Source organism: Mandrillus leucophaeus, unplaced genomic scaffold (genome assembly GCF_000951045.1).
Source record: "Mandrillus leucophaeus isolate KB7577 unplaced genomic scaffold, Mleu.le_1.0 Scaffold145, whole genome shotgun sequence".
Classification (NCBI taxonomy): domain Eukaryota; kingdom Metazoa; phylum Chordata; class Mammalia; order Primates; family Cercopithecidae; genus Mandrillus; species Mandrillus leucophaeus.
Window position 1 is genome coordinate 1,927,575 of NW_012101421.1, and position 25,418 is coordinate 1,952,992.

The window sequence follows — 25,418 nt, forward strand, 5'->3', positions numbered from 1 at the left end:
CTGTCTCCATAACCATGAATGTGTGCACAACACAACACTGTACCATGAACACTACCTTCAGCTGGCAAAGAAAATCATGGGAGAGGAAAAAAAAGTAATGCATCTTAAAAATCCAGCCAGGTACAGTGGTTCACACATGTAATCTCAGAACTTTTGGAGGCTGAGGCAAGATTTGCTTGAGCCTGGATTTTGAGAGCAGCCTGGGCTACATAGTGAGACCCCGTCTCACTATTAAGAAATTAGCCAGGCATGATGGCACACACCTGTACTCTCAGCTATTTGGGAGGCTGAGGTGGGAGGATCGCTTGAGCCTGGCAGTTGGAGGCTATAGGGAGCCATGACCACACCACTGCACTCCAGTTTAGGTGACAGGGTGACACCCTGTCTTTAGAAAAACAACAACAACAAAAACAAAAACCTAACAGATGTGGTCATTTTCACTGTAGGGAATGGGCCTAGGATAACACTGGTTTTCTCCTCCTTCAATGGAGGACAGGCTTGTGCAGTGGAATCATGTCACTCCCCTTTGCTTCCATTTCAATTTGTTTATTTGCTATTGGATCAGTTAGACACAATAGAAAACATAAAGCAGCTAAGGTTTTAAGGAGCTTGGTTAAGCCAAACTAGATATTACAGTTCCAAAGAACCAAAAATGCATTTGTATTTTGACATTTTAAATAGTTGATTTTGATCTCTAATGAAAGGTAGTGAATCCAAGGATGCTGGCATCTTTTGATTGTGACCCTACAGATGCACTCTCCACCCCAGGTCCTTGCTCTGTTCTTCCACTCTGTTCTTCCACTGACCAAATGAGGGGATCTCTTGCCTCTGGCTTCTGGATGGATATGCTTTCAGAAGGTAGGAGAGGAAGGTCAGGGTATTTACTCTTCGCTTTCTTTTTCTGGGTCAGTGCAAGCTGCCTTTCTCATCTTAATGAAGTTCCTCAGTTGGCCCTTTCCACAGAGCCCTCTCTGTGTCTGGTTCTGGTGATCCTCTCTTCCCTTGTGGACATGTATTGAGGGCTTAAATTACATACTCAGAGTAACAATGTGAGGTCAATAGCATTACTATCTCCATTGCGTTGGTAAGAAAACCAAGGTCAAGGATGTGTCCAAGCTACTTTGTGCTAGAGTCAAATTATGAGCCCAACTGAACAGTGCCCCTTTTACTAGCACCAGGGATTGGAGAGGGGGGTACACTCGTTCTAAGATATTCTTGCCTTTTGACCACAGCTCTCAAAGTAGCTCTCTTATTATTAAACAGTGTCATCTCTTTCCTATTGGAACCCTATGTTATATACCAAGCATGCTCAATTTTAATATGGGACTTTGTGGGTTCTCCTCTCTGCATTATTTGCAAACAAAGAGTTAATTATTTTCATTTCAAAGTGGCCATAGTGATTTAAAAGCTTCCAATATATAAACACTTTTCTGAATAAATCCAGTTGGAAAAAAAAATATCATGTTAGAAAGAGATCAAATAATGTCAGTTACAGGTCAAAGAACTCCTAATAAGGTTTCATAGAACATGGCTTAATAGAAAGAACACTGAACTAAAGTAGGTCAGAAGCCAAGGGTTTAAATCACAAATTCATCAATTATTGCATGACCTTGACAGGTCACTTAACCGTTCTGATCTTAAGTTTCCTCATATGTCAAATAGTGATAATAAACAGTGACCTGTTTATCTCCTGGGGTTATTATGGGGGAACCAATAAATGACAGATTTGAAAGTGCTTTCCAACTGTGAAGATTACACAGGGATATTACCCAGAGTAGTGATGAGGATAACATTTATCCAATAAATAAATGTGTAAACCTCCATTACCCTAGAGAGCCCTCAATACATGTCCTTACTCTTATCCTTAAAATCATAGCAACCAGATAAAAGTAGTGCAGTGTTGGGTTTCAGAGGCAGGCTCTGAAGCCAGTTGCTTGAACTCCAGAACAAAGTAGCTTGGACACATCCTTGACCTTAGTTTTCTGATCAACACAAAAGGAATGGTAATGCTATTGACCTCACATTGTTACTCTGAGTATTTAATGAGATAATTTATGTTAGAAACAGAGCACAATGTCTTGTATATAGAAGTTCTTTGTCTATGTTAGCCTCAAGCCATTAGAGGTGCAGAGAGAGCACTTCAATGCAGAGTGTCATACAGTGGTTGAGCATCCAGATTTCAAATTAAAAATTTCATACCTTGGAATATTAACTTACATATTTACTAACTGTTTAAGTTTGGACAAATTATTAATCTTTCTAAGTCTTCAGTTTTTCCATCCTCATCAAGCTAGTTACATCTGCCTTATGAACTAAATGAAACCATGTTTGTAATGTGTTTGACATGATGCTGGACACATAATAAGTGCTCAATTAAAATGTCCATTACCATGTTTAGCATGGTGTTGCTAAAGTAAAAATTCCCCTCCCTTCCCCCTGCTTTTTTTTTAGAGACAAGATCTTACCCTGCTGCGCAGGCTGGAGTGCACTGGCACAATCAGAGATCAGAGCTCACTGTAGCCCCAACTTCCTGGGCTCAAGGAATCTTCCTGATACAGCCTCCCAAGTAGCTGGGAGGGGACTACAGGCATACACCAACACACCTGACTACTTACTTTTTAATTTTTTGTAGAGACAGGGTCCTGCTTTGTTGCCCAGGCTGGTCTCAAACCCCTGGGCTCAAGCAATCCTCCCACCTTGGCTTCCTAAAGTGCTGGAATTATAGGTGTAAGCCACCAAACCTGGCCTTCCTTGCCTTTTTATTCCTTACTTCTTTTGCATATGGAGTCATCAAATAGGCTCATTTTATGTAACAGATATTTGCAGTTCAAAGAGAGTGTTAAGAAGAAAAATCACACTACATATATTTAAGAGCTGGACATATCTTTGAAAGGCTGTTGTTGTCTCAGTACAACCAGCAGATGCTCCACTGGAGGAACCCACGGCTAATGAGCCAATGTCTGGCCCCCTTTGGTGCTTGCTCATGGCCCTGGCACAGCACGAGAGTTAATTCCCTGATTAAGTATTGTCCAGTGTCTGTGGAATATGTCCCGTGAGCTAGGCATGGGGCAGCTGTCAGTCATGGAGGTTGACATAATATCTGCCCTCATGTTGCTGACAGAGAAAGTGTTTCTTTTATAATCAGAACAAAGTCTGCCTCTGAAGTTAAAGATGAAGGTCACAAAATATCCCCTGAGAATCAGTACAGCTTGTGACTTTAGGTGTAATTTCTGGAGTTAGACAATCTGAGTTTAATTCTTGGCTTTGCTTCTTAGTCATGGTGTCGTACAACTTTACCTCTTTGTGCCTTGGTTTCCTCCGCTATGAAATGGAAGTTCTAGTAGAATTTGCATCATATGGTTGATGTGAGGATTAAATGAATTAATACATGTAAGTGGCCCAGTCAGTCTAATATGTTAGAGTTACTACTATCAGTATTGTCTCATTACCAAGTGGTGTGATTTGTGAGTGAAATAGTTATGGCCTTAGATTATAGTGCAAGGATTAGCAAATATGGCCTGCTGGCCAAATCCAGCCCTCTACCTATTTTTATAAATGAAGTCATACTGGAACACAGCTATGCTTATTTACTTAGGTATAGTTTATGGCTGTGTTTGTGCTATAATGGGAGAGCTGAGTAGCTGTGACAGAGACCTTATGGCCACAAAGCCCAAAATATTTACTACCTAATCCTTCACAGAAAAAGTTTGCCAACTGACCCCTGGATAGACAACTACTATTAACATATTTTTCTTGGCCGGGCATGGTGGCTCATGCCTGTAATCCCAGCACTTTGAGAGGCAGAGGCGGGCGGATCACTTAAGGCCAGGAGTTTGAGACCAGCCTGGCCAACATGTTGAAACCCCATCTCTACCAAAAATACAAAAATTAGCCAGGTGTGGTGGTGGGCGCCTGTAATCCCAGCTACTTGGGAAGCTGAGGTAGGAGAATCAATTGAACCCGGGAGGCAGAGATTGCAGTGAGCCAAGGTCGTGCCACTGCACTCCAGCCTGGGTGACAGAGCAAGACTCTGTCTCAAAATAAATAAATAAATAAAAATAAAATAAAATAAAAACATTTTTCTCAAAAGAAAAAATTGGCACAGCAATGATTTATTCTGGGAAATATGTGTATATTCATGCTTCTGCATTCTTTCAAGGGACATATTACACACTGCGATAAGTGCAACCGAGAAGGCCTCGGATGGGTCTACCATGTGCTCTCTTCATCCTCATCAGTTCTGCTTAAAAAAGCATCATGCATGAAGATGATGCTACTAACCCACTTTCAGCAGAATAAACGTCCTGTTATTTTCCAGTAGTGTTCCTGGATTTGCATTGTTCCATCTTCTCTTTCAATGGATTTCCGTTATCCACAGTCACATATGCTTATAAGGGGCAAGCTCGTTGGGGTGCAGCCGTGGCTTGGAGAAAGAATTTCCCTATATGAGAAGGCAGCTGAGCTATAAAGGGGAGTGAATTCCCATCCTTGGCTTTATGCAGCCCGCAATAAAATCAGGTGTTGGCTACCGTATTTGTGAATGACTAAATTTTATTTGGTAAAAGGAACAAAAGCTGCTTCTGAAAAAGGTATGTATTTTATCATTCTGGTCTTTTTTAAACAAAGTATAGGGAACTTAACAATTTTCCAATGGCCAAGAAAGGTTATCCTGTCTAGCAAAAGTACTCAGTAGTGCCCGCCTCCTGGTTTTACATTGTATCCATATCTATTCAGGCTTTTCCATTTAGGGCTGACATCAGATGGAGTAAGACATAGAAGGTGAAGCCCCAGTGCTGAGATTAGCAGATGAACTGGGCACTAAAGATACATATAAATTGTGAGAACCATCCTGGATTATCTTTGGAATTACATCTAGAAACTTATTTACATGTATTTGTGACAAACACAATATAGCATATTGAATCTTTGCAAATTGTAATGATAGATTGAAAACAAATAACCACTACACATGCCCTTAATTTATGTGCACGTACGTCCTTTCATTATTGTTGAGGTGGGGGAAATGATTTGGCTTTTTAACAAGAATAAGGACAAAAAAAGGATGCTTTGTCATTTTTTAAACTGAAAGCTCTAAAGTGGAAGAAGTAATTTAATGCCATGAAATGTTTATGTACACACAAGGGCAGCTACTGATATTTGCTGAAGTTAATGATTACGGTAATGAAAAACTTCAAACAAATTTATGAATGAACACAAAACAAAGATCTGAGATTTACCAATATGTATTAGACAGAGGAGTACCCCCATGTCGTTAGTCCTCAGAGAAACAAGAGCACAAATACAGTTTTTCTCTCTTTAGAAAGTTACATCTTGGCACACAGACCTTACCATTGTGATTTTTGCAAGTGAGGAAGTATACACAGAAAGCAACGGTAGAAGTTGCAACTCCCCTGGAAGTGATCGCCTCATTCTAAAATAATTTTCATCTAGAAAATAATCTAATATTATATTCTTTCTTCAATCTTTACTTAATAACAAAGAGGATAGTAGAAGGTTCAACAAATATACATGTATATTTAGGATACTGGTATATTCTATTTGTGCAGAGGATGTTCAATTTTATTCTGCATAAAATGCTGAAGTAGCCTGTTCGTCTTGCTTCACCTTTGACTCTTTACAACATGCACTCTGTTGTTAACTACAGTAATGAGAAATGCAAAGACTGCAGGCTCTGAAGCTTTATTTGGGTACACATTTTCGCTCTGCCATTTACCATCTGTGTGACCTTGAGCAAATTACTTAATGTCTCTGTGCCTCTATTTCTGCATCTTAAGTAGAAAAATAATAGTGCCTACCATGGTAGAGGGCTGATGTCTGAATTAAATTAACAAATGCAAGTGAAGTGCTTAGAATTTTGTTATACCTTTTTCTTATGTGTGTCATTCTCTAGGTGTAATGAGTTGAATTGTGTCTCCATGAAAAGTTATGTCAAGTCCTTACTCCCAGTACCTGTGAACATGATATTATTTGGAAAGAGTCTTTACTGATAAAATCATTAAGACAAGGTCATACTGGATTCGGGTAGGCCCTAACGCCAATGCTTTTGTCTTGTTGTAATGGTAAGGATGTGTTTTTGCCTGGTCAAAAAAAAAAAAAAAAGGATGCATTTTTGCCCATCATCCTTACCATTACAACAAAACAACAGCATTAAAGTCTTTATAAGAGAAAGGAGAGGAAGATTTAGACACAGAGATACAGAGGAGTGACACGGGGAAGAAGCCCATGTGAAGAAAGAGACAGAGAGTGAAGTGATGAAGCTGTCATCAAGAAATACCAAGGAGGACTGGAAGTCACTAGAAGTTAGGAAAGAGGAAGATCAAGTCTTCTCCCCTAGAGTCTCTGGAGGAAGCACGGCCCTGCTGACACCTTCATTTCAGCTACTTTGCAGAACTGTGAGAGAATGAATTCCCATTGTTTTAAGCCACCCAATATGTGGTCCTTTGTTATGGCAGCCCTGGAAAACGAATCCTACAGGTAACCTAGAAGTTGAGGTTTGTGGAAGGAGAAAATGAGAAGCCAAAAGATGAAATCTCAGTACCTAGAACGAGGCTCACACGTGGTTCGTTGGGTGTTCTTTGACTTTCCTTATTTCGTGGGGGTCACCTATTTGTTTCCTTGCCTGTAGGGAGATGGGCAGGGTGAGGATGGCAGGCAGTGCCTCTGTGGGAATGTGAACTCTCTACTACCTAGAGCTGTGTTGTTCACACAGAAGCCACTTGCCACAGGGGGTTACTTAAATTTAAATTCATTACAAAAAATAAAATTAGAAATTGAGTTTCTCAGTTATACTAGTCATATTTAATACATACAATAGTCACATGGGGCTAGTGACTTCCGTGTTAGACTGCAAAGATACAGGACATTTCCATCCCTGTGTAAAGTGCTATTGGCCTGCGCTAGATGATATTTACATTGTAATAGGATTTGTTTAGGAGACAAGGACAGTAAGCAGACAGGTTGGGTAGAAAATGGAAAGATGTCATTGTCATAATATCATTGGTTTTAGGACCCAACCTAATCCAATAGGATTCATCTTGACTTGCTTTTGTCTGTAAGAAAGCCATGTCTAAATAAGGTTACATTCACAGGTACTGGGAGTAAGGACTTACCTCTTTTCATGGGGACACAGTTCAACTCACTACACTTAGATGCTCTTGTAATACAGACAAGCAACTCCATAATTCATTAAGGAAAAAGGAAGAGAGAATATGGTAGAATTGACACTTCAACAGCTGCACACGAGGCAGGTCTCACTTGTTGAATGGTCTATTGTTTTCATCTTAAAGTCACGTACATCACTGCTTTTTTGTAGTTTGAACAAAGGGTATTTACTATATTCAATTCTTTTAGACTGAAAATCAGTATAGCCAGAAACTGGCTTATATCTAATGACAGAGATCAGCATGGAGAAGTATAGCCTGCTTCACCTTGATCTGCTGGAGATGGACCTTGTAGAGAATTGGTTAATGTTTGATCCCTTAACACTGTGAAGGAGGGAAATGCTGCAAAGCAACAAATGAGATCAAGAAATCCGTGAGCTACGATCTCTCTCCTCCTCTTCAGATCTAATCATACAGATGAATAAATTGCTATGAAAATACCAAAAATAAAACTAAAAACAATGACTGAGCCATTAAAACAAAAATCTCATGTACTCTGTGTTCAGGTAGCAAGAAATTTAATTCTAGTCAGACCAGTCTCCTGTGATTTTTTCCCCTTTCATATAAGATATTTTTAATGCTCAGAGGCATTATAATAGAAAAGCATGTATTTTTGTCTGGTTTATACCCATCATCCTTACCATTACAACAAGACAAAAGCATTAAAGTAAAATTAATCATGTCAAAAGATTTTAGCAAAAACAAGTGAGACCATGCATAAAGCATCGCTTTGTCTAGTGTGAAGTCACGCTCTGATTAAAAACATATAATGAAAGTGAAAGTGATACATCATTGCCTTAGCAGTAGGGTTTTCTGAAAGTGCTTTGCGGTTCTCAACATAAAAATGTGGGAACATTTTGGTCTTTGAAACTCACAAAGATTATTGTTCTAGCTAAATAACTAGAATTCAATCTCAGTGTTTTAAAAAATAAATTAAGACTTAATGACCAAACAAGGCAGGTCGGTAGGATTAATAATTAGAACACGCTGTGAGGAGCGGTCGTCTGCCTTGACAACCAGACACAGAGGTATGAAAGTGTCTGCTCAGCACTCCCCTTTCACAAAACCATCCTTAGCCCAGCTAAATGTGGCCAGGTCCTTAAGGTATCAGCACAGCTCTTTGCTCCATCGGAGACACTTAATGAATAGAAAGGTTTGCTTGTAGAGTAATCATACACTCCCCAGCGATGGAGTCAATTTATGTATGAGCCACAAAACCAAAAATTCCAAATGGCTGGCTATTCCTAAAATGTACGTTTAGTTAATGATGTCACCATAGAGTCACCTCATGGATTTGAAAAGAAACAGTTGACTTATTTGTACTTTGCCTTCATTACGTCTTTATTTTGATGGGGACATGTACCCATAATAATTGCTGGCCAAAATTATCTTTCTATTTGTTTTGTTGTTGTTGTCATGTTGAAAGTCATTTCGGGCTATTGTCCTTAGCAAACTAATGCAGGAGCAGAATACCAAATGCTGCATGTTCTCTCTTGTAAGTGGGAGCTAAATGATAAAAACTTATGAACACAAGGAAGGAAACAATAGACACCGGGGTCTACTTGAGGGGGAGGGTGGGAGGAGGGAGAGGAGCAGAAAAGATAGCTATTGGGTACTGAGCTTAATACCTGAGTGAGGTAATAATATGTACTGTGACATGTGTTTATGTATGTAACAAACCTTCACATGTACCCCCAAACCTAAAATATAAATTGAAAAAAAAGAAAGTCGTTTCAGCTGTTTTTTTAAATGAGGTCTCTCTAAATGTTGAAAACCATCCTGTTCTACGAGATCTATGTGTATATATCTATATAAATAATTTATATATATACATATTTTCATAACTATATTTTAGATGTATAATAGTTTACTTACAATAAATACTAGAAACAATGACAACTGTATAAACTCAGACATATTAAAACTATCTGAGGGAAATAAGACTTTAAAAAATTCACTCAAAATGCATCATAATAATATTCAGAGTGTTTTTCTAAACTTCCTTTTAATAGAAATGGTTTTGGCTGGGTGTGGTGGCTCACACCTGTAAATCCCAGCACTTTGGGAGGCTGAGGCGGGTGGATCACCTGAGGTCAGGAGTTCAAGACCAGCTTGGCCAACATGGCAAAACCCTGTCTCCACTAAAAATACAAAAATTAGCTGGGTGTGGTGGCACACGCCTGTAGTCCTAGCTACTGGGGAGGCTGAGGCAGGAGAATTGCTTGAACCCGGGAGGTGGAGGTTGCAGTGAGTTGAGATTGTGCCACTGCATTCCTGCCTGAGAGACAGAGCAAGACTCCATTTCAAAAAAATAAAAAGAAAAAAGAAATGGTTTTACATCCTGGTAATGAATATCATTCCTGACAATAAACTATGTAGAAAGTGATAGAAAGATACATGGAACAATTGTATTCTGACTATAACTTCCCCTCACGAGAGAAGTGAGAATATTTTGCATGTGACAAGAAGAGTGAAACAAATATTTGGGAACATAAGGGTGCACTGTTATAAACATTAGGGGGTCAGTAAATATTTTGATTATCCACCTTCTGAGACCTTGGACGGATTGCACTTTTCCAGCTACTTTGAAATTAGATGTGGCCAAGCAATTTGTTTTTGCTGATACACCATGTTATTCAGGGCAGAAATTTCAAGAGTCAGTGTGACATTTCCTCTTCTCTGCCATGAAAATGGTCATATGTCAAATAGTGGAGTCTATCAACCTGAGGACTAGAATGAGAAGATGTGGAACAGGCTCCCAGTTAACCTGCAATAGACATGTGACATGAAAAGAAATAACTACTTACATAAACCACTAAGATTTGGGGATTGCTGTCACCGCCTAACCTGACTGATACAATTGCTGTTAAAAGGAATGTCCAGTGGCTGATAAGGAAACTGAGACGGAAGAGTGGAAAGATAGAAATGGATATCACGGTGAGAAACATCACTGGGTACAAATGTTATTTGCTCTTACTTGGAAGGCTAATCAGTTATTTAATGAACTTCTACTTCCAAGGGAAGAGGTTGAAAACAGAATGTTGATTCTATGTGTTGGTTGCTGTTGGATGGACTTGGCAAGATATACAAAAAAAGAGATGATCTCAGAAAAAGCTGGCCCTTTGATGAGCAGTATTGAAAGGAAACAGAGTCCAGAAATCTAGGGTGTGTAGCCTTGGAAGATGGATGTTTTTCAATTTCATCGGGTAAGGTAAGTTAAAACTCAGCTTAGTGAGAGAGAAAAAATTAAAGGTGTGACTTTCACTGAGTTGGGATGTCTTAGAAGAAAGTTTCAATTAAGGCTGAGACAACCACCAGTAAATTCTAAAAATTCAGAGAAAAGAGTTAAAAGGAAACTCTCCCACTGAAGTCTTACAGATACAGAAATATAAAGAGTATTAGATGGTGGTGGTGTGTATGTGAGAGAGAGACAGAGAAAGAGAAAGGGAGAGAGATGAGAGAGAGAGACAGAGAGAGAGAGAGAGAGAGAGAGAGAGAGAGAAGGGCACAAGAAAACAAAGGAAAAAGCAATCTGAGAAGTTTACCAGAAAAGAAATGTAGCATGGTCACCGACCTTGGAGTAGCTGGAGACATAAGAAAACAGCTAAGTTTTCTTGAGAGTTAATTGCCGAAAGAACTGCCAGCCTTGAGTAAAAGAAGCTGTTGACAATTTGATGCCTAAAACCACTATGGTCCTCTAAGTGTTTACAGACATGGAATGTACTTAGCAAATTCTTCCATTCCCAGGAAGAGCATATTCATCAGGGTCACTTCAGACATGGCCAATGAAGATAACGGGAAAAGAAGGATCTCCCACGGGGAGAAGCAGGGACCATGGGAGAACAACAAAAAATAATGAACAGAATTGGGCAGGACCCTAATCAAGGTACACAACCCACCTCTTGGACAGGTGCCCTTCAAAATGTCTATTTGGTAGAATTGCCAAATGGCTACAGTCTTTCCAAATGAATGTGTTCACTGGGGTGATCCTGTCCCTATTCCATCATGGTGCATTATGTGTGAGGGACTAGATAATTAGTCTCTTTAGTTTATTCATTCCGGGTCAAGAGGAGTCTCAAATCAGCTTGATGTTGGGATGACTATTCTTCTCACTCAGAGATCCTCCACAATGAGCTTGATGATTTGGGGTAATCTCCCCTTGGAGGAGAGGCGAGAGTGCTTTGAGCACAGCAGAAGAGTACACTGAATATTTGATGTCTAGTAGTATAATTAGGATAATCACATTGTGGTGTTTGAAAATTCTCTGGTTTTCCTCCTTCTGAACCCTGATGAGCTTGCACTTTCCTGCTTCCCTGAAATGGGGTGTAGTTCTGTGACTGAGAAGAAATAATATATGTCACTTTTAATCACCAGTGCAAGACCCTGCAGCTCTTTCTTCTCCCTGCTGCATCCATGGTGGAAATGAATGTCAAGACGGAGCCCCCATATGCCTGGATCCCTGAATGACTCTGCAGAGCAGATGCTCTCTATTGACCTGTGTTGGACATGTAGAATAAGCAAGAGATCATTTTCTCTTGTTGGTTTAAGCTCCTGCGACTTTTGGAGTTGTTTATTACTGCAGCATAATCTAGCCCATCCTGACTGATACACATAAACTTCATGCTAGACATAGAGATTTCGTTCTGAATCAAACTGTGTCTTCTTTCTCAAACTTTAGATGAGCAGAAGATAAGATTCAATATTTTGGTTTTCTTTATTTTGTTAAAAAATAATGCAAAGTTAGCAAAAATACAATAAAAATGTATTGAGGAACAACTCGATTCCAGATCTTGAGCCTGGACATTTATTTGTATTGTCTGATTTAATTCTCACAATAACCCTGTGAGGTGAGTACAATTATTCTTAATTTGCAGATGAGATTAAAAGATCAGAGAGTAAGCAGTTTCCCAAAGTCACAGAGTCAACACATATCTTGTGTGTATTTCAATTCAGGTCTATCTGTCTCTAAAGATGTTACTGTGTGTGTGTGTGCGCGCGCGCGCGCACGCGCGCACATGCTGTTTCATTTTTGACACTATGTTGCTTCCAAGACACAGTTAAAATGTCAAGAAGTTGCATTGAATTGTGGTCTGTCCATAATCTTAAATGCAAATTTTGTCACTTAAACATCGTAATTTGCAGTTTAGTCCATAAACCAAGATTATATTATTGACCTCTAAGAGTAGGTTGTTATTTCAATTAGCCTATTCTACTCTATTCTATGAACATGGTACTACATCAAATACATTGGATCCATTTAGATTTTCATGGGTGAAATGGGTGAGCACAGATTAAATTCCATTCATCTGTTTGGACTTTTTGACTAATGGCACTTTTTGGTGAGATGAATTGGTGTGGAATCTGGAGCAGCATAGTTTGATGGAAACACAGATACCAGTGTTCCGTTCCTTACCCTTCCACTAAATCACTGTGTGACTCTAGGTATACAGCACCTCCTCTCTTTGCATAACTTAAAGTAAAAGCCAAAATGAAAAAATTGTGAGCCCGCCACTGAAGTTCCTGTACGACCTGGTCTCTGCTGGTGTCTTTAGCTACATCTCCTATCTGTTTCCCCCTCACTCTTTGAGTTCAGCCGTGCACCTTCTTTTTGCAGCATCTTTGCCTTTCCTGTTACCTAACCTGGAACAATCTTATCTCACATCTTCACCGGCACACTGCCTAACTCCTTCTCATCCTTTAGTTGTCAGTGCAAATGCCATTTCTTTAGTAATATTCTCCATGACTCCTTGATTAGATCAGGACTCTCCATTGCCAGATCTTACAGATTTTATACCCTTCTCTCAGAGCACTATCACATTTTCTTATTATATATTGCTACCTGGGATTATATATTAATGCTGGTTCCCCTCTCTAAACTATTAACATGGTGATACTTGTTTTGGCTCAGTGTGGTATCCTCTGTGCTTAGCACAATCTCTGTTACATAGGAGATACCAATTATATTTGTTAAATGAATGAAATGAGTGTGTAAAATGAGAGGGTTGGGCATGGAGATCATTTAATCTTTCAGTACTCACATTCAATGGTTTGCCAGACTTAGTCTGTAATTTGCCCAGGAATGACACACAGCAAATTTAAACAGCCTGCGTGACTCATACCTCCTTCATTTCAGATTCAGTAGCACATACCACAGCTTGTGTCTAAAGAAGGTATCAGAATTATTTGTACACATGCTGTTCTCTGGAGAAAAAACAATTGCTATATTCAAGAGAGGTGTAAGCCAGAAATAAATGAGAGATGGCCAAAGAAGGTCAACCAGTTTTTCTAGGTACCCAGCTTCCTTGAAATGCAGTATTTGGAGTGACCACCACACATATTTTCTTAAAAATCTATGAGAAATCCACTAATGCACTGATGCATGAATACACAGTAGCAAATAATTCAAGATATATAGCAATGTGCAGCCATGTATCTCAAATTAGAATTGAGCTCATTGAAGGTAAAATTAGATGCTAACATATTTAAAAAGTCCAAACACAATTGTCTCTCCTTCTTTGTCCAAAGCCATGGAAACGATTGCTCCATGAACTGAAACAAAAAATTCCAAGCTAAGAGACACCAACTGGTATGATACTGTATGTAATATTTATATCACTGTGTTTTCAGTAACACTGAAAACAAAAATTAGAGGGGTATCCCTACTTGCAATTCTTAATTCTTGAATCTGTCTTGATAATTCCTTGAAATAGTCTCCATGTGATAAGGTTCTTGGTTAATTCTGCAGCCCCATCACTTTTTTATAGGAAGTCTGAGTCCAACTTCAGACTTTCCTATAGATACACAAATTTATTTCAGTTGCCAAAAGACACTATACTCCCTCTTGCCTTTTGGCATTCTCAGTACTGGGTGGTCTTAACTAAAATACTTCCCCATCTACCTTTTGTCTAGGTACTTCCTACCCATTTTTTCAGAGTTACAGATGGTTACTTTTAGGAAAGCTTTCCTAACCTCTCATGTCTACATCAGAGGCTCCTTTTCGTGTTCCCAATGCACCCTAGAATTTCTCTATGTATCTCTTAGCACCCTGTATTATAATTACTTCCTTAGGTTATTGAGAGGAGAGATTATCTTGTGCATGTTCTATCCTACCATCCAGCACAGAGTGGGTATTCAATAATTGCTTATTGCATAAAGGAATGAGGTCTATAAATAAGTCTAAATTCTTCCTAGGCACTTTCAGAGTCATTTTCTGAAGTTCTCCTGCAATGAGAAATGCACTGTCTATGAACTCTACCTACCTGTCTAGAAATAACATTAAATGGTTTATGGGTTTTCGTTCTTGGTAATAAAGATAATGTGAATAAAGGAAATGCACAGGTACAAAGCCCTTAATTTAACTTACATTTTATTTTCTTCAAAACAAATAATGATAAATGATTATTAGGTTTAGACTAATTTTACTTTCCTCTCTTTATATCCTTAGGGAAGAGAAATGAACTGAAATCAAGAAACAGAAGGGCCAAGGAAAGAAGTCCATTTGAATGTATCAGCATGCAGGTATATTAATTATTCCCTGAATAAGCAACAACTAAACCATTCTGCATTGCTTGGCTACTGAATATGATCAAACCTATATTTATCGTTTAGAACTGAAGTTCAAAGTCTTATACAAGCTTTGTTTGCTTATGACTATTCCATCACCACTTATAGAAAGCATATTTTTTCAAAAGTGTGAAGAATCCACGAGTTTTCTGATCTTTGTGACTCCTCTTAAAGAAAGAAATAACAACCAGACCCAGGACTCCTCCTCTTTGGATGGGATCACGTTAAATGTCGTTCATGGGCCAGAGGAGACAACCTAGGAAACCACCACCCAACAGTTTCCTTTGGGTGTTCACAACTGAACAACAGAGAATTCCCAAATCCTTCCACTACAAAGAAGAGAAAAGAGTTGTAAATCAACAGAAGGGGAGAGAAACAAAAGGCATTTCCTCTACGTTTAACAGAGAGAACTTAAGAGTTATCAAGAGAAGGAACACGCCTTTCTACTTAGCTCCATAATTTTCATTCTAACGTTATTAAAAAGAAGTCATCATTGGTACATGGAAGGATAAATCTGTACTTTAAAGTCCCCTTTTTTCTGTTGTTGGTCACAAAAGGCAACAAAGGAATAACTAATAAATAGAATATCTTATTTGAAACGTTGGAAAAAGGATGCCAGTTCCTGGAAAATACCTTGCCCATTAGTAAAGAAATTGGTCCACAGGGAATAAAAATGGAATGGCGAGCTCTCCAGTGCTGCCCTGTGGGGAGAAATACAAAGGGTCTCCACATGTGGACTTCATAAAAACTTTGATATATAAGAAATCTGTTATCCAAAGTGCACGGTAGGCCCAGAAATTGTTCTGTTTAATCTTTGCACAGAGGATTTAGGGCCTGCCAAGTGCAAGAGGCATGATTTTTGCACTGGCCGTTTTAGTATTCATGTCTCCTGTGCTGCTTTCTAATAAGTTAAGATGAAACGGGAGACTGCGTGCAGGAGTGAGAGATGCAAGAAAAGCAGTGCTGAGAAATAAAGATGAACAACAGTGCCTCTCTACTTCCCTTTTATTATTAACAGGCGAGAGAACAACAATGCCAAACTTATAATGTCATTACTTAACACTTCACATTCACAAAAAGACGTTGCATCATTTGTACATGTTATTTCTCCATACTTTTCTGATAGAAGCTTTTTTTTATAATCAGTTTTTATGATGATATATGAAATGATTTTTTCCAAAAAGGAAGATAAACATGCAGTCTGTGCCAGCATGTTACCAAAACAATCTTTTTGGTGAGAATAATTGTTTCCTTTACTGTTTGGGAAAGGAACAACTGATTGGCCTGCTATTTAAATGTTGTTTTCCTTGTGTTACATAGACCCACTTTTTCACTCCTATTCCCCTCCACCCCATTCAACTCACTATTACTTAAGTGTACCCCTTACACCATATTTCCGAAATATAAATAACATAACACGATGAGATCTAAAGAAAACTAGCCTTCCTCTTAATTCTTCTGTGATATAAGGTGTGTAAATGGAGTGGCGGCTCCCATGAGTGAGTATATGTGCACCTGCCTGTGGGCTGGGCTCTTTCTAAGAGGAGCATGTCTGTGTGGCACACTGAGAAATGTTTGCTCAACGTAAGTGGGCAAAGTATGCTGAGATTCAGAAACTCCAGCCACCCTCATGTTTTAGGTATCTGCTAGTTAATTTGTTAGTTTGCATGGAGAAAGTCATTCAATAAATAAGTAGACCCCAAACCAGGGGACTGTCTCCTACCTTTAACTGTCATCTTCAATTCCCTGACAAATTAGTTTAGTATTTCTTCTGGGGCAAAAGAATGGCAGTGGAAAGTTCTCCAAACCCTTAGGTTTTATTAAATTTGGGAAGAATCTGGGATTCTGATGAGAAAGATTTCTTCATTTATTATTATATGGCCCAGAGCATAGGAATCTGTCAGTTACCTTTTTCGGTTTTGCAGAATAAGATATCTTAATAAAACAAAAAGCAGAAATTATCTAGGTAAACTGTCTACATTTCTTCAACAAATGTAAAAAATATGCCTTCACTTGGGGCCACATAGTCATAGCCTAGCAGGTAATAAACTATATATTTTTAAATACAAGTCCTAGTGAAATGAACATTGTTAAGTAGAGTAAACATTTATTTCAAAGCCATAAGTATGTCTGAGTATAGAAAAAGAGTTCAAGATCTTTAAATATGTTCCCATTATTAGAACTTTACACACACACACACAATTTATTTCCTTCAATTTCAAATCTAATAAATAGAGTCAACAGATACCTTTTTCTCTTTACTTCTTAATCCATACATTATTAAATCTAACATATGAAAACTATGGAGAATATGCTCCCTACTCCAGGGCAGTGGGTTGAAGTGGTATGTCTGTTGCTGTGTTACTTGTCTGCATGGAGAGCTTGCATTGATTCACTGATGCCTCTAGGAATAAAGGTCAGTCCTTATGCTAATGTTGATAGTGATGTTACAATGATAGCAGTAGTACCTGCAATTTTTTGAGTGCATTCTATGTGCTAGATGATTTATAAGCACCATTTTTATTTTAAAAATACTACAGTGACTTGCACAAAATGAAGAAACTGTGACTCCCAATATTTATATGATTTTCTCAAGGTCCTAGATCTGGGTTTGCAACCATGTCTGTCTGATTCGAAGTTCATGTTTTCTTCCTACATCCCTCCAAGCGGAGAGTTAATTCAGGCAATGTGAAAACTTGAAGTAAGGTGACCATATGTTCCAGTCTATACCTGTTATCCTAGCGTAATTAATAGATTCCCCTTTCATGCTCGAAAATGCCCCAGTATGGACAATGTTTAACAATCAACCTATCTTTGAGCAAGGTTTAAAATCCACATGAGACTTTTCTAAGGTATTGTTCACAATGCTTTAATTAATCTTGTTGTCTTTACTGAAGGATGTCAAGCAAGTAACAAATTGGACCTAGCTTGGTGTATTTGGGAAAACAAATGGATTTATGAATGAATATCATTTACTGGTTGGGTGTATTATCGCTCTGTCATCTCTCTCTGAGAATCTTTTGTCCTTCCTCTTTTCTCTCTCCTCCTCCTAGTCTCCATGTTTCTTTCTATGCAGGCTTTCGCTATTGGTCAAGTATTAAAAAATAAATTCCTTGGTTTTGCTTTAGCTTTTGTTTCTGATGAACGTTTAAAATTCAGCTTGGCCACTCATTCAGATGTTTAAACCACTAGTAATGGTAGTTTTGTCCAAAAGAGAAGTAAAAATCATTTTAAGACATCACTAACTTATTTTTCTTTCTTTCCTCTCCTTAATCTCGCTGCTACTATTCCACTACTTCTTTACTACAGCCGTAGCGCATTGGTGTCCAGGGAGCTTTCTTGTTGCAGTTCCTGGACAATGCTACTGCAGGTTTCGCTGGGGGACGCCAGCTCCAAAATGTATTATTTCAAGCACCACCACACATGTCTCTGTTCCTCTTCTGCTTTTATGGGTAAACTGCTGTCCAGTTTCTATTATTTTAAAGGGCTTTCAGGAAGAGGAAAGGAAACGATTTTTGAAAAATAAACATGATAAAATATATAACTGTTTAAGACACATGCAATAAGAAAATCTAACATTCGCTTTTGTTGGTTTCAAATGTATGGCTTTGATTTATGGATTAAAATTGCTCATTTATTATTTTATCTATACAGCTCTAGGCAATTTTGACAGTTAAAATTTAGTTTTATTGACCAGTGCAGCCACTGTGCCCACGAGGGGACTGGTGCACACAGCCTGCTGCACTCAAGAAACGATGATTTTTGATTCCATGAGTGAGTCCGATTGGGAATCATAACCAATATAACAATAAGTTCCAAATCTCAGTGCCCAAGGCAAGAGGTTTGCTGTAAAACACAATTGCCCTTTAAGAAGGGGAGGAGAAGAATCCCGGGTAGAAGTTTGCAAGCACAATTTCCTGCAGCTGGAATAGGCCACAAATATATCTCTCCATTCAAACTATGCAGCAGTATAAGGGACGTTTCTCTAAACACCCAGTTCCACAGACTAAATATTAATGAGCAAACATGCCTGAAAAGCAAAATGAATGTTAGTTACAGAGACAATGAACTAAACAACCATTTTGATGTGAGAAAATTTACTAGTGAGTGCCACAAACCAACCTTTTGCTTTTCAATGAAAAACAACAAAAAGAGCAGAAGAATTTTGGGGGGAAGATCTTTGCTCCTCCCCCACACCCTCCATGGCAGCACATACAGAAACGTAAACCAGTACAGTGATTTTAGGCTAGGCCTACTCGACTACCAAGTTGGCCACCTCTGCAATGTTAATTTAGTCTTTTACTCTAAATCCCCCGTGATACATAAACAAACCTCCAAAGGGGAACAAATCAATAAAATGTCTAATTTGATTAACCATGTTTTCAAATTCATCAAGACAGCTCTAACCTGAAATAAATAGGTGAGTGAATAAATAAATAACGCACTCACTTGTGAGTATTTTCCACGTCTTCTTTTCATCGTCGTAATACTGAACCAAATTGCTGGGGAGCCGGTCCGGTCCAGGAGGCAGCCCTCCAACCAATAACAGCATTTTCTTGTTAGAGCGAATTCTTCACCCAAAACAAAAGAGGAGATGAATAACCACATTATTGTAGAGTCTTTTTAGTGGCAACAAAATCATAACCATCAAAGACTGTTCCTTGCTTGCAGATATCTATTTCATTTTTTCCTGTTTCTTCCCCCATTCATGTCTCAACAATTTTTTTGAACCAAGCAGAAAAATGATCAGAAGAGCTGCACATCCCCATACTCATAGAATAATAAGCTCCCTTTATGCAATTTGTTAGAGGTTCATTCTAGAACGACCTTTTTCTTATATTATCCCTTTAAATCATCACTCTTTACAGCTGAGTACACATGAAATGCTCTGGAGTTGTACTAAGGTTAAGCATTAAAGTTGCATGTCAAAAATCGTATTAGTCAAAATCATTATTATAAGCCATTCTCCACTCAAAGAACCTTGAAAAAATTAAGGTTATGCGGGGAGTTTGTGAGCCAACTCTTTAATCACCCAGGGAACTTCAAATACCAGTTTGGTACAATTAGTAGCACAGGGCTAACTGGGGTGGGTTAACCAGTTTGAACATGAATTTTTTTGTTTGTTTAATTTAGCTTAGACTTCTGCCTTCTTCCCCTTCCCCCACTCCCAGCTCACCCTCCCCTCTGCTCTCCCCCTGTGCACCACTGGCGATATAGCAGCACCAATTGGTAAAAATGAGACTGTGATGTTGTTGTGAGCCTCCCCAGAGTGGAGCCCTGCCAATGCTTGCCACTGATCCAGCGGCATGAACCTGCTCAACTGTGCAAAGTCACTCTAATTCCCTCCCTCTGTTTTTCTACCTTCTCCCCCAGGGGGCAACCACTGAAAGGAGTGACTACCCACCCATCAAGAGCTGGCAATTCGCTGCTATTAACCGTGACTGTGATTCCCAGTCCGCCTGGCAGTTCCTGAGAAAGGCCTGCAATGTCTCATATGCAGTAAAAGCTGTAAGATGCACCCTGGCCGGCACACTCGACCTGATGGATGTACAATCCTCAGGAACAGTAATGGATTGAGCACACTTGTGCTTGAAGCAGGGAGAGGAGGCCCAGACCCCTACAAAGGGCCTGCTGATTTAACAGTCGCTTTACATATAATTGAACTTTTCATGTACCTGAAAGGCTCAAGGTGGTGGTGGAAGAAACGGAACAACAATGATTGAAGGAAAAAAGTCAATAAATACAAAAGGGTTCCTCTTAGTGATGATCACAAGCCATGGCATGGCTCTGAGTCTATGATTACATATTCAGCTCGTTCTGATTCAAGAATGCTTGGCGAAGTATGCCCTTGTGGAGAAGCATTGTTTGTTGGTTAAGAACCTAACATTCGGAGAGTTAACTTAACACAGTTAATGACATCTCCCTGTGAAGGAAAGGGACAAGAGAATTCCTTTGATGAAACTCTGGTGCCATTGAATGCATTATTATGCCTCAGTGGGAAAAATACCTTCTGGAGAATTGCCCATATTAGACACTCATCGATAGAGGGAGCTGTACTTACAGAGGAACGAGTAATATGATGGCAACTTGCAGTGTTAATTCTGCCACTCTGTGGATATAGTTGAGCCAAAAGGTAAACAAACCCAAACTCTGAATTTGAAGTACCTTCGAACTGTACCCATATGCCTTATAGACTAGTAGTTGGCAAATAGAATACAACAGCAAAGAGCCCCCATAGTTGGAGGATTTCCGTGATTGGGGTGTTTTTGCAAGAGGGGTTAAGAAAAATCAGTGCAGTCAGTACGTCTCCTTCATTTAGAAAACATACATGCATAATTCACATGCTATAGAATCTCCTAAATACATGGCCACAGAGCTGATATATGAATATTTTTTTCTTATTGTGGTCTTTAGTCCAAATAATCAACCACTCTGTGTGTGTAAGAGAAGTCAAGATGAAAACAAATACTCTTTTTAGGTTGCTGCAAATGACCATGTGTAGACAGACCTGTTCAACTGGAAGTCATGATTCTGTGGCTGTCCTAACATCACTTGTCCACATGCCACCAGACTGCAGTTGGGGGTAGATCAATATCAACAGGATGGACACAGAGGAAAGACCTCACTGAAGTGGTGGTTGTGCAAAAGCAACATAATTAAATATGTTTTAGTATATAAATAAATTAAGTGCTTAAAACATGTGCTTAATGGGGCCCAGCGTGGTGGCTCATGTCTGTAATCCCAGCACTTTGGGAGGCCAAAGCAGGCAGATCACCTGAGGCCAGGAGTTTGAGACCAGCCTGACCAACATAGTGAAACCTCATCTCTACTAAAAATACAAAAAATTAGCCAAGTGTGGTGGTGGGCGCCTGTAATCCCAGCTACTTCGGAGGCTGAGACAAGAGAATCTCTTGAACCCAGAAGGCAGAGGTTGCAGTGGGCTGAGATTGTGTCATTGCTCTCCAGACTGGACAAAAAGAGCAAAACTCCATGTCAAAAAAAAAAAAAAAAATTAGCTGGGTGTGGTGGCACATGCTTGTAATCCCAGCTATTTGGGAGGCTGAGGCAGGAGAATCGCTTCAACTGAGGAGGCAGAGGTTGCAGTGAGCCGAGATCATGCCACTGCACTCCAAACTGGGCAACAAGAACAAAACTCCATCTCAAAAAAAAAAAAATGTGTTTAATGGATGGCAAAGGGAGATGAATGCATGACTCACACATGTTTGTAAGGTCATTTCATTCATTGATAAGAGGAACTTCCCTGGACAAGTTACACTGGTGATTCTCCACCCTGATTTAGATGGACCATCTCTGCTGATAAGGAGAGGATCTACTGTCTTTGTTCTCTCTGCCCAGATTGCCAGCCATTGCCATCTGTCCTCTAAGAACTGGACTGACTACAAATACAAAAGCCAGTGAACGGTGGGCAAATGGTAACACCCTCCACCCCGCCAACAGTGACATGATTCAAGGGCTAGCTAGCGTAGCAGCAAATAAAGATTCCACATAACTAAGGTAAATTTCTAAGCTACTCAGGCCTCTGCAGACACTGTAATAAAGAATTACGTGGAGGAAAAGGAAATCCTACTTACCCTCAATGGCTGTGTGTTTTCTACAAAGGGGCAGTGCTTTGAAGCCATTATGTATGGCTTTCTTAGTGAATCAAGATGCCTTCCAAATCTTTTGCATTGTTATATTTACATCATCATTCATTCAATTTGTCATGACATTTTACTTAGAGTATTTTTTCTCTAAATCTTGTGTTACTCAATTTTCCAAGCCAGTCTCAATATTATTTAATTCTAAATAAAACTTGAAGCTCTACTTTGTGAAGATGAATCAAATCGAAACCCAAAATAAGACAAAACATGTAAGAAGTTGGATCATAAAGAGGAAAGAACACATCAAGTAACAAAACACATTTGAGTGGTTTTCTCACTATTTTCTCCATTGACTCTCAAAACAGCTCAACGTGGTAGATATAACTCTCCATTTTACAGAGAGGAGAGAAAGTTCCCATAGCTGTTATAAGAAAGTACACATTTGGACATTACAGAAAACTATGAAGATTTCTGAATCCAAATGAAGAAATCTAATGGAGATTACTTTACATTTCTTATTGCTTAAGAATAATACAAATGAGAATAACCATCACATATTTTACTTTGATATAAATGCAATGTCAACTATTCAATTACTCCTAGAAAGCAATACACGTGAATAATTCCTGTGGAAAAGCTTCCATTCTTTTTACAATGTGCAATTATAATAGTGACAATGACAATAACGACAGTTAATAATGAATGCGTATTGAATACTGAACTTCTGATTATCATACTATTTATTTGATGTGTGTGAACTTCAATTTGAAAACACCATAAAAAAAGATACCTGTGAACTAGAAAAGTAAAATGAAGAGAAGCTGAACTAACTGTGCTGAAGGGGGTTTTAATTATTCTTTTTTAAATAATTCCAGCAGAGCTTTACAGGTTTAATTTTAGATTAGTCAAAATTTATAAATGTAGCCTCATTGCAATCACTAGAGTTTCTTCTCATGGCAACATATTATACTTTTTAGAAGCTCTATACATAGGGAACCAATTTAGCCAAAATTAATATGTTCTCTTCATACCTTTTATTATTTTAAAATACTCCTTTCACTCTTCATTTTACCCATTTTGCCCAACGCAGACCAAAGTATGTATTGAAAGACAAGGAATAATAGAAATGTAAACAAAACGTTGAGTATATCGTGGTTGATAATATTTGAATGTCTTTGATTTGAGTTCCTTGATTCTTGCATAGAAAAATGTAAGGTTGCAAAGGCGATGGAATCTGAAGGTCTCCTTTGTTCCATTCCAGTAACTGCCCAACATTTACCATGTGTCACATTTGGGCGTGTGTGTGCGTCTGTATGCGTGAGTGCTGGCGTGCATACCACGCATTCCCGGGATGAATGATTGAAGGATGACCTACACCTCCTGGTGTAAACAAATTTTTCATCATACTGGTGTTCTAAGTACTGTAAAATCTCATTTATTTATATTTCAGTGATTTGGAACTTCAATAATTGGGAAACAGGCCAGATAAAGTTTTCCTTTCCATGATACATGAGAAAAGTTTTCATGAACTAGATTGCAAAAAAAACGTTTAACCTATTTAAGAAATCAGCTGATATGCTGGCACTTTATAATCACCAATGCACATTTAGGCAAAATTCATTTTACAGGTAACAAATAATTCTCATTTATGAAAGAAGATACTCTGCAATGTTCTAAGAATCATTAATTCATAGAGTTTGAAGAGAACTTTGAGGCAATCTAGTTCAGTGATTCCCAGACCCTAGCAAGTTACCAGGATCAACTGAGGGCATTAGAAATTTTGGATTCTAGGTATAGATTTTCACTTCTCGTCTCTCAGAGATTATGATTCAATAGGATGAGTCTTAAAAAATCAATGCCGTTTCACAGCCTTCCAGTTGATGCTAACACATAGCCAGAGTTGGAGCCACTGATTTGGTCTAGGCCCCTACATCATGTAGAAATCCTTCTAATAGTTTTTTAAATAAGTAATTATTCTTATGTATTTGGAAATTTGAAATGAATCTTAGATTTTCAAATACACTCTGTTGTTAAAAGTTGTTGGACAGTTGTGTTAGATATATTTTTTTCCTCTTATGCTGAGCTGAAAAACCTACCTAGGTTTCCTAGAGCAGTGGTCCTCAACCTTTTTGGTACCAGGGTCTGGTTTCATGGAAGACAGTTTTTCCATGGACCAGGGGGATGGTTTCAGGATGATTCAAATGCAGTACATTTATTGTGCACTTTATTTCTATTATTATATTTCTATTATTACATTGTAATACATAATAAAATAATTATACAACTCACCATAATGTAGAATCAGTGGGAGCCCTGAGGTTGTTTTCCTGCAACTAGACAGTCCCATCTAGGGGTGATGGGAGACAGTGACACATCATCAGGTATTAGATTCTCATAAGGAACACACAAGCTAGTTCCCTCACATGTGCAGTTCACAGTAGGGTTTGCGCTCATATGATAATCTGATGCTGACAGGAGGCAGAGCTCAGGTGGTAATGCAAGCGATAGGGAGCAGCTGTAAATATAAACGAAGCTTCACTCGCTCGCCTACCACTCACCTTCTGCTGTACCGCCCAGTTCCTAACAGGCCACGGACTAAAGAACACTAAAATACCAGTTTTCTTTTAAGGCTTTCTAAAATCACAGTAGTCTTTTAGCAGTCACAGTGCAATGTTGGGCCCCTGTTCAGCTTCTAGCTGATTATCAGTATCGATCTTTTTTTTTTTTTTAACAAAAACAAGTGTTTTCAAGCCAAGTTTTTCCTATCCTATATTTCTTCTAATTAAGATATTTTGAACAGCTATGCATGACTATTGTTTAACATTTTTTGTCCTCTACTGATTTAGACACTTTGCTTCAATTCGTTTACAGTTAGCAATTGTTAATTGAGTTCCTACTATGTTCCAGGTAGTGTTCTAAGAATTGGAGATAATAATGGGAGCAAGAGGAGTAAATTCCTTGTTCATTGTGGTACTTAATTCCACCCTAGTGGGGACATCTATGGAAGCCATCACAGTCTTTGAGGCAGAGCCTAGTGGGGACATCTATGGAAGCCATCACAGTCTTTGAGGCA

The 25,418-nt window shown here is 38.8% G+C and overlaps 1 protein-coding gene across 1 annotated transcript in view; it reads right to left on the reverse strand.

Annotated features, from left to right (window-relative positions):
* The window catches only part of KLHL14 (kelch-like family member 14), a 102,583-nt gene that overhangs the window by 49,017 nt on the left and 28,148 nt on the right, over positions 1–25,418 (reverse strand). Inside the window, exons 3-4 of the mRNA XM_011974443.1 lie at positions 20,548–20,624; positions 19,194–19,315 (exon numbers count right to left, since the gene is read on the reverse strand). Of these exons, the coding sequence (XP_011829833.1) occupies positions 19,194–19,315; positions 20,548–20,624 (199 nt within the window). The remainder of the gene's footprint in view (positions 1–19,193; positions 19,316–20,547; positions 20,625–25,418) is intronic.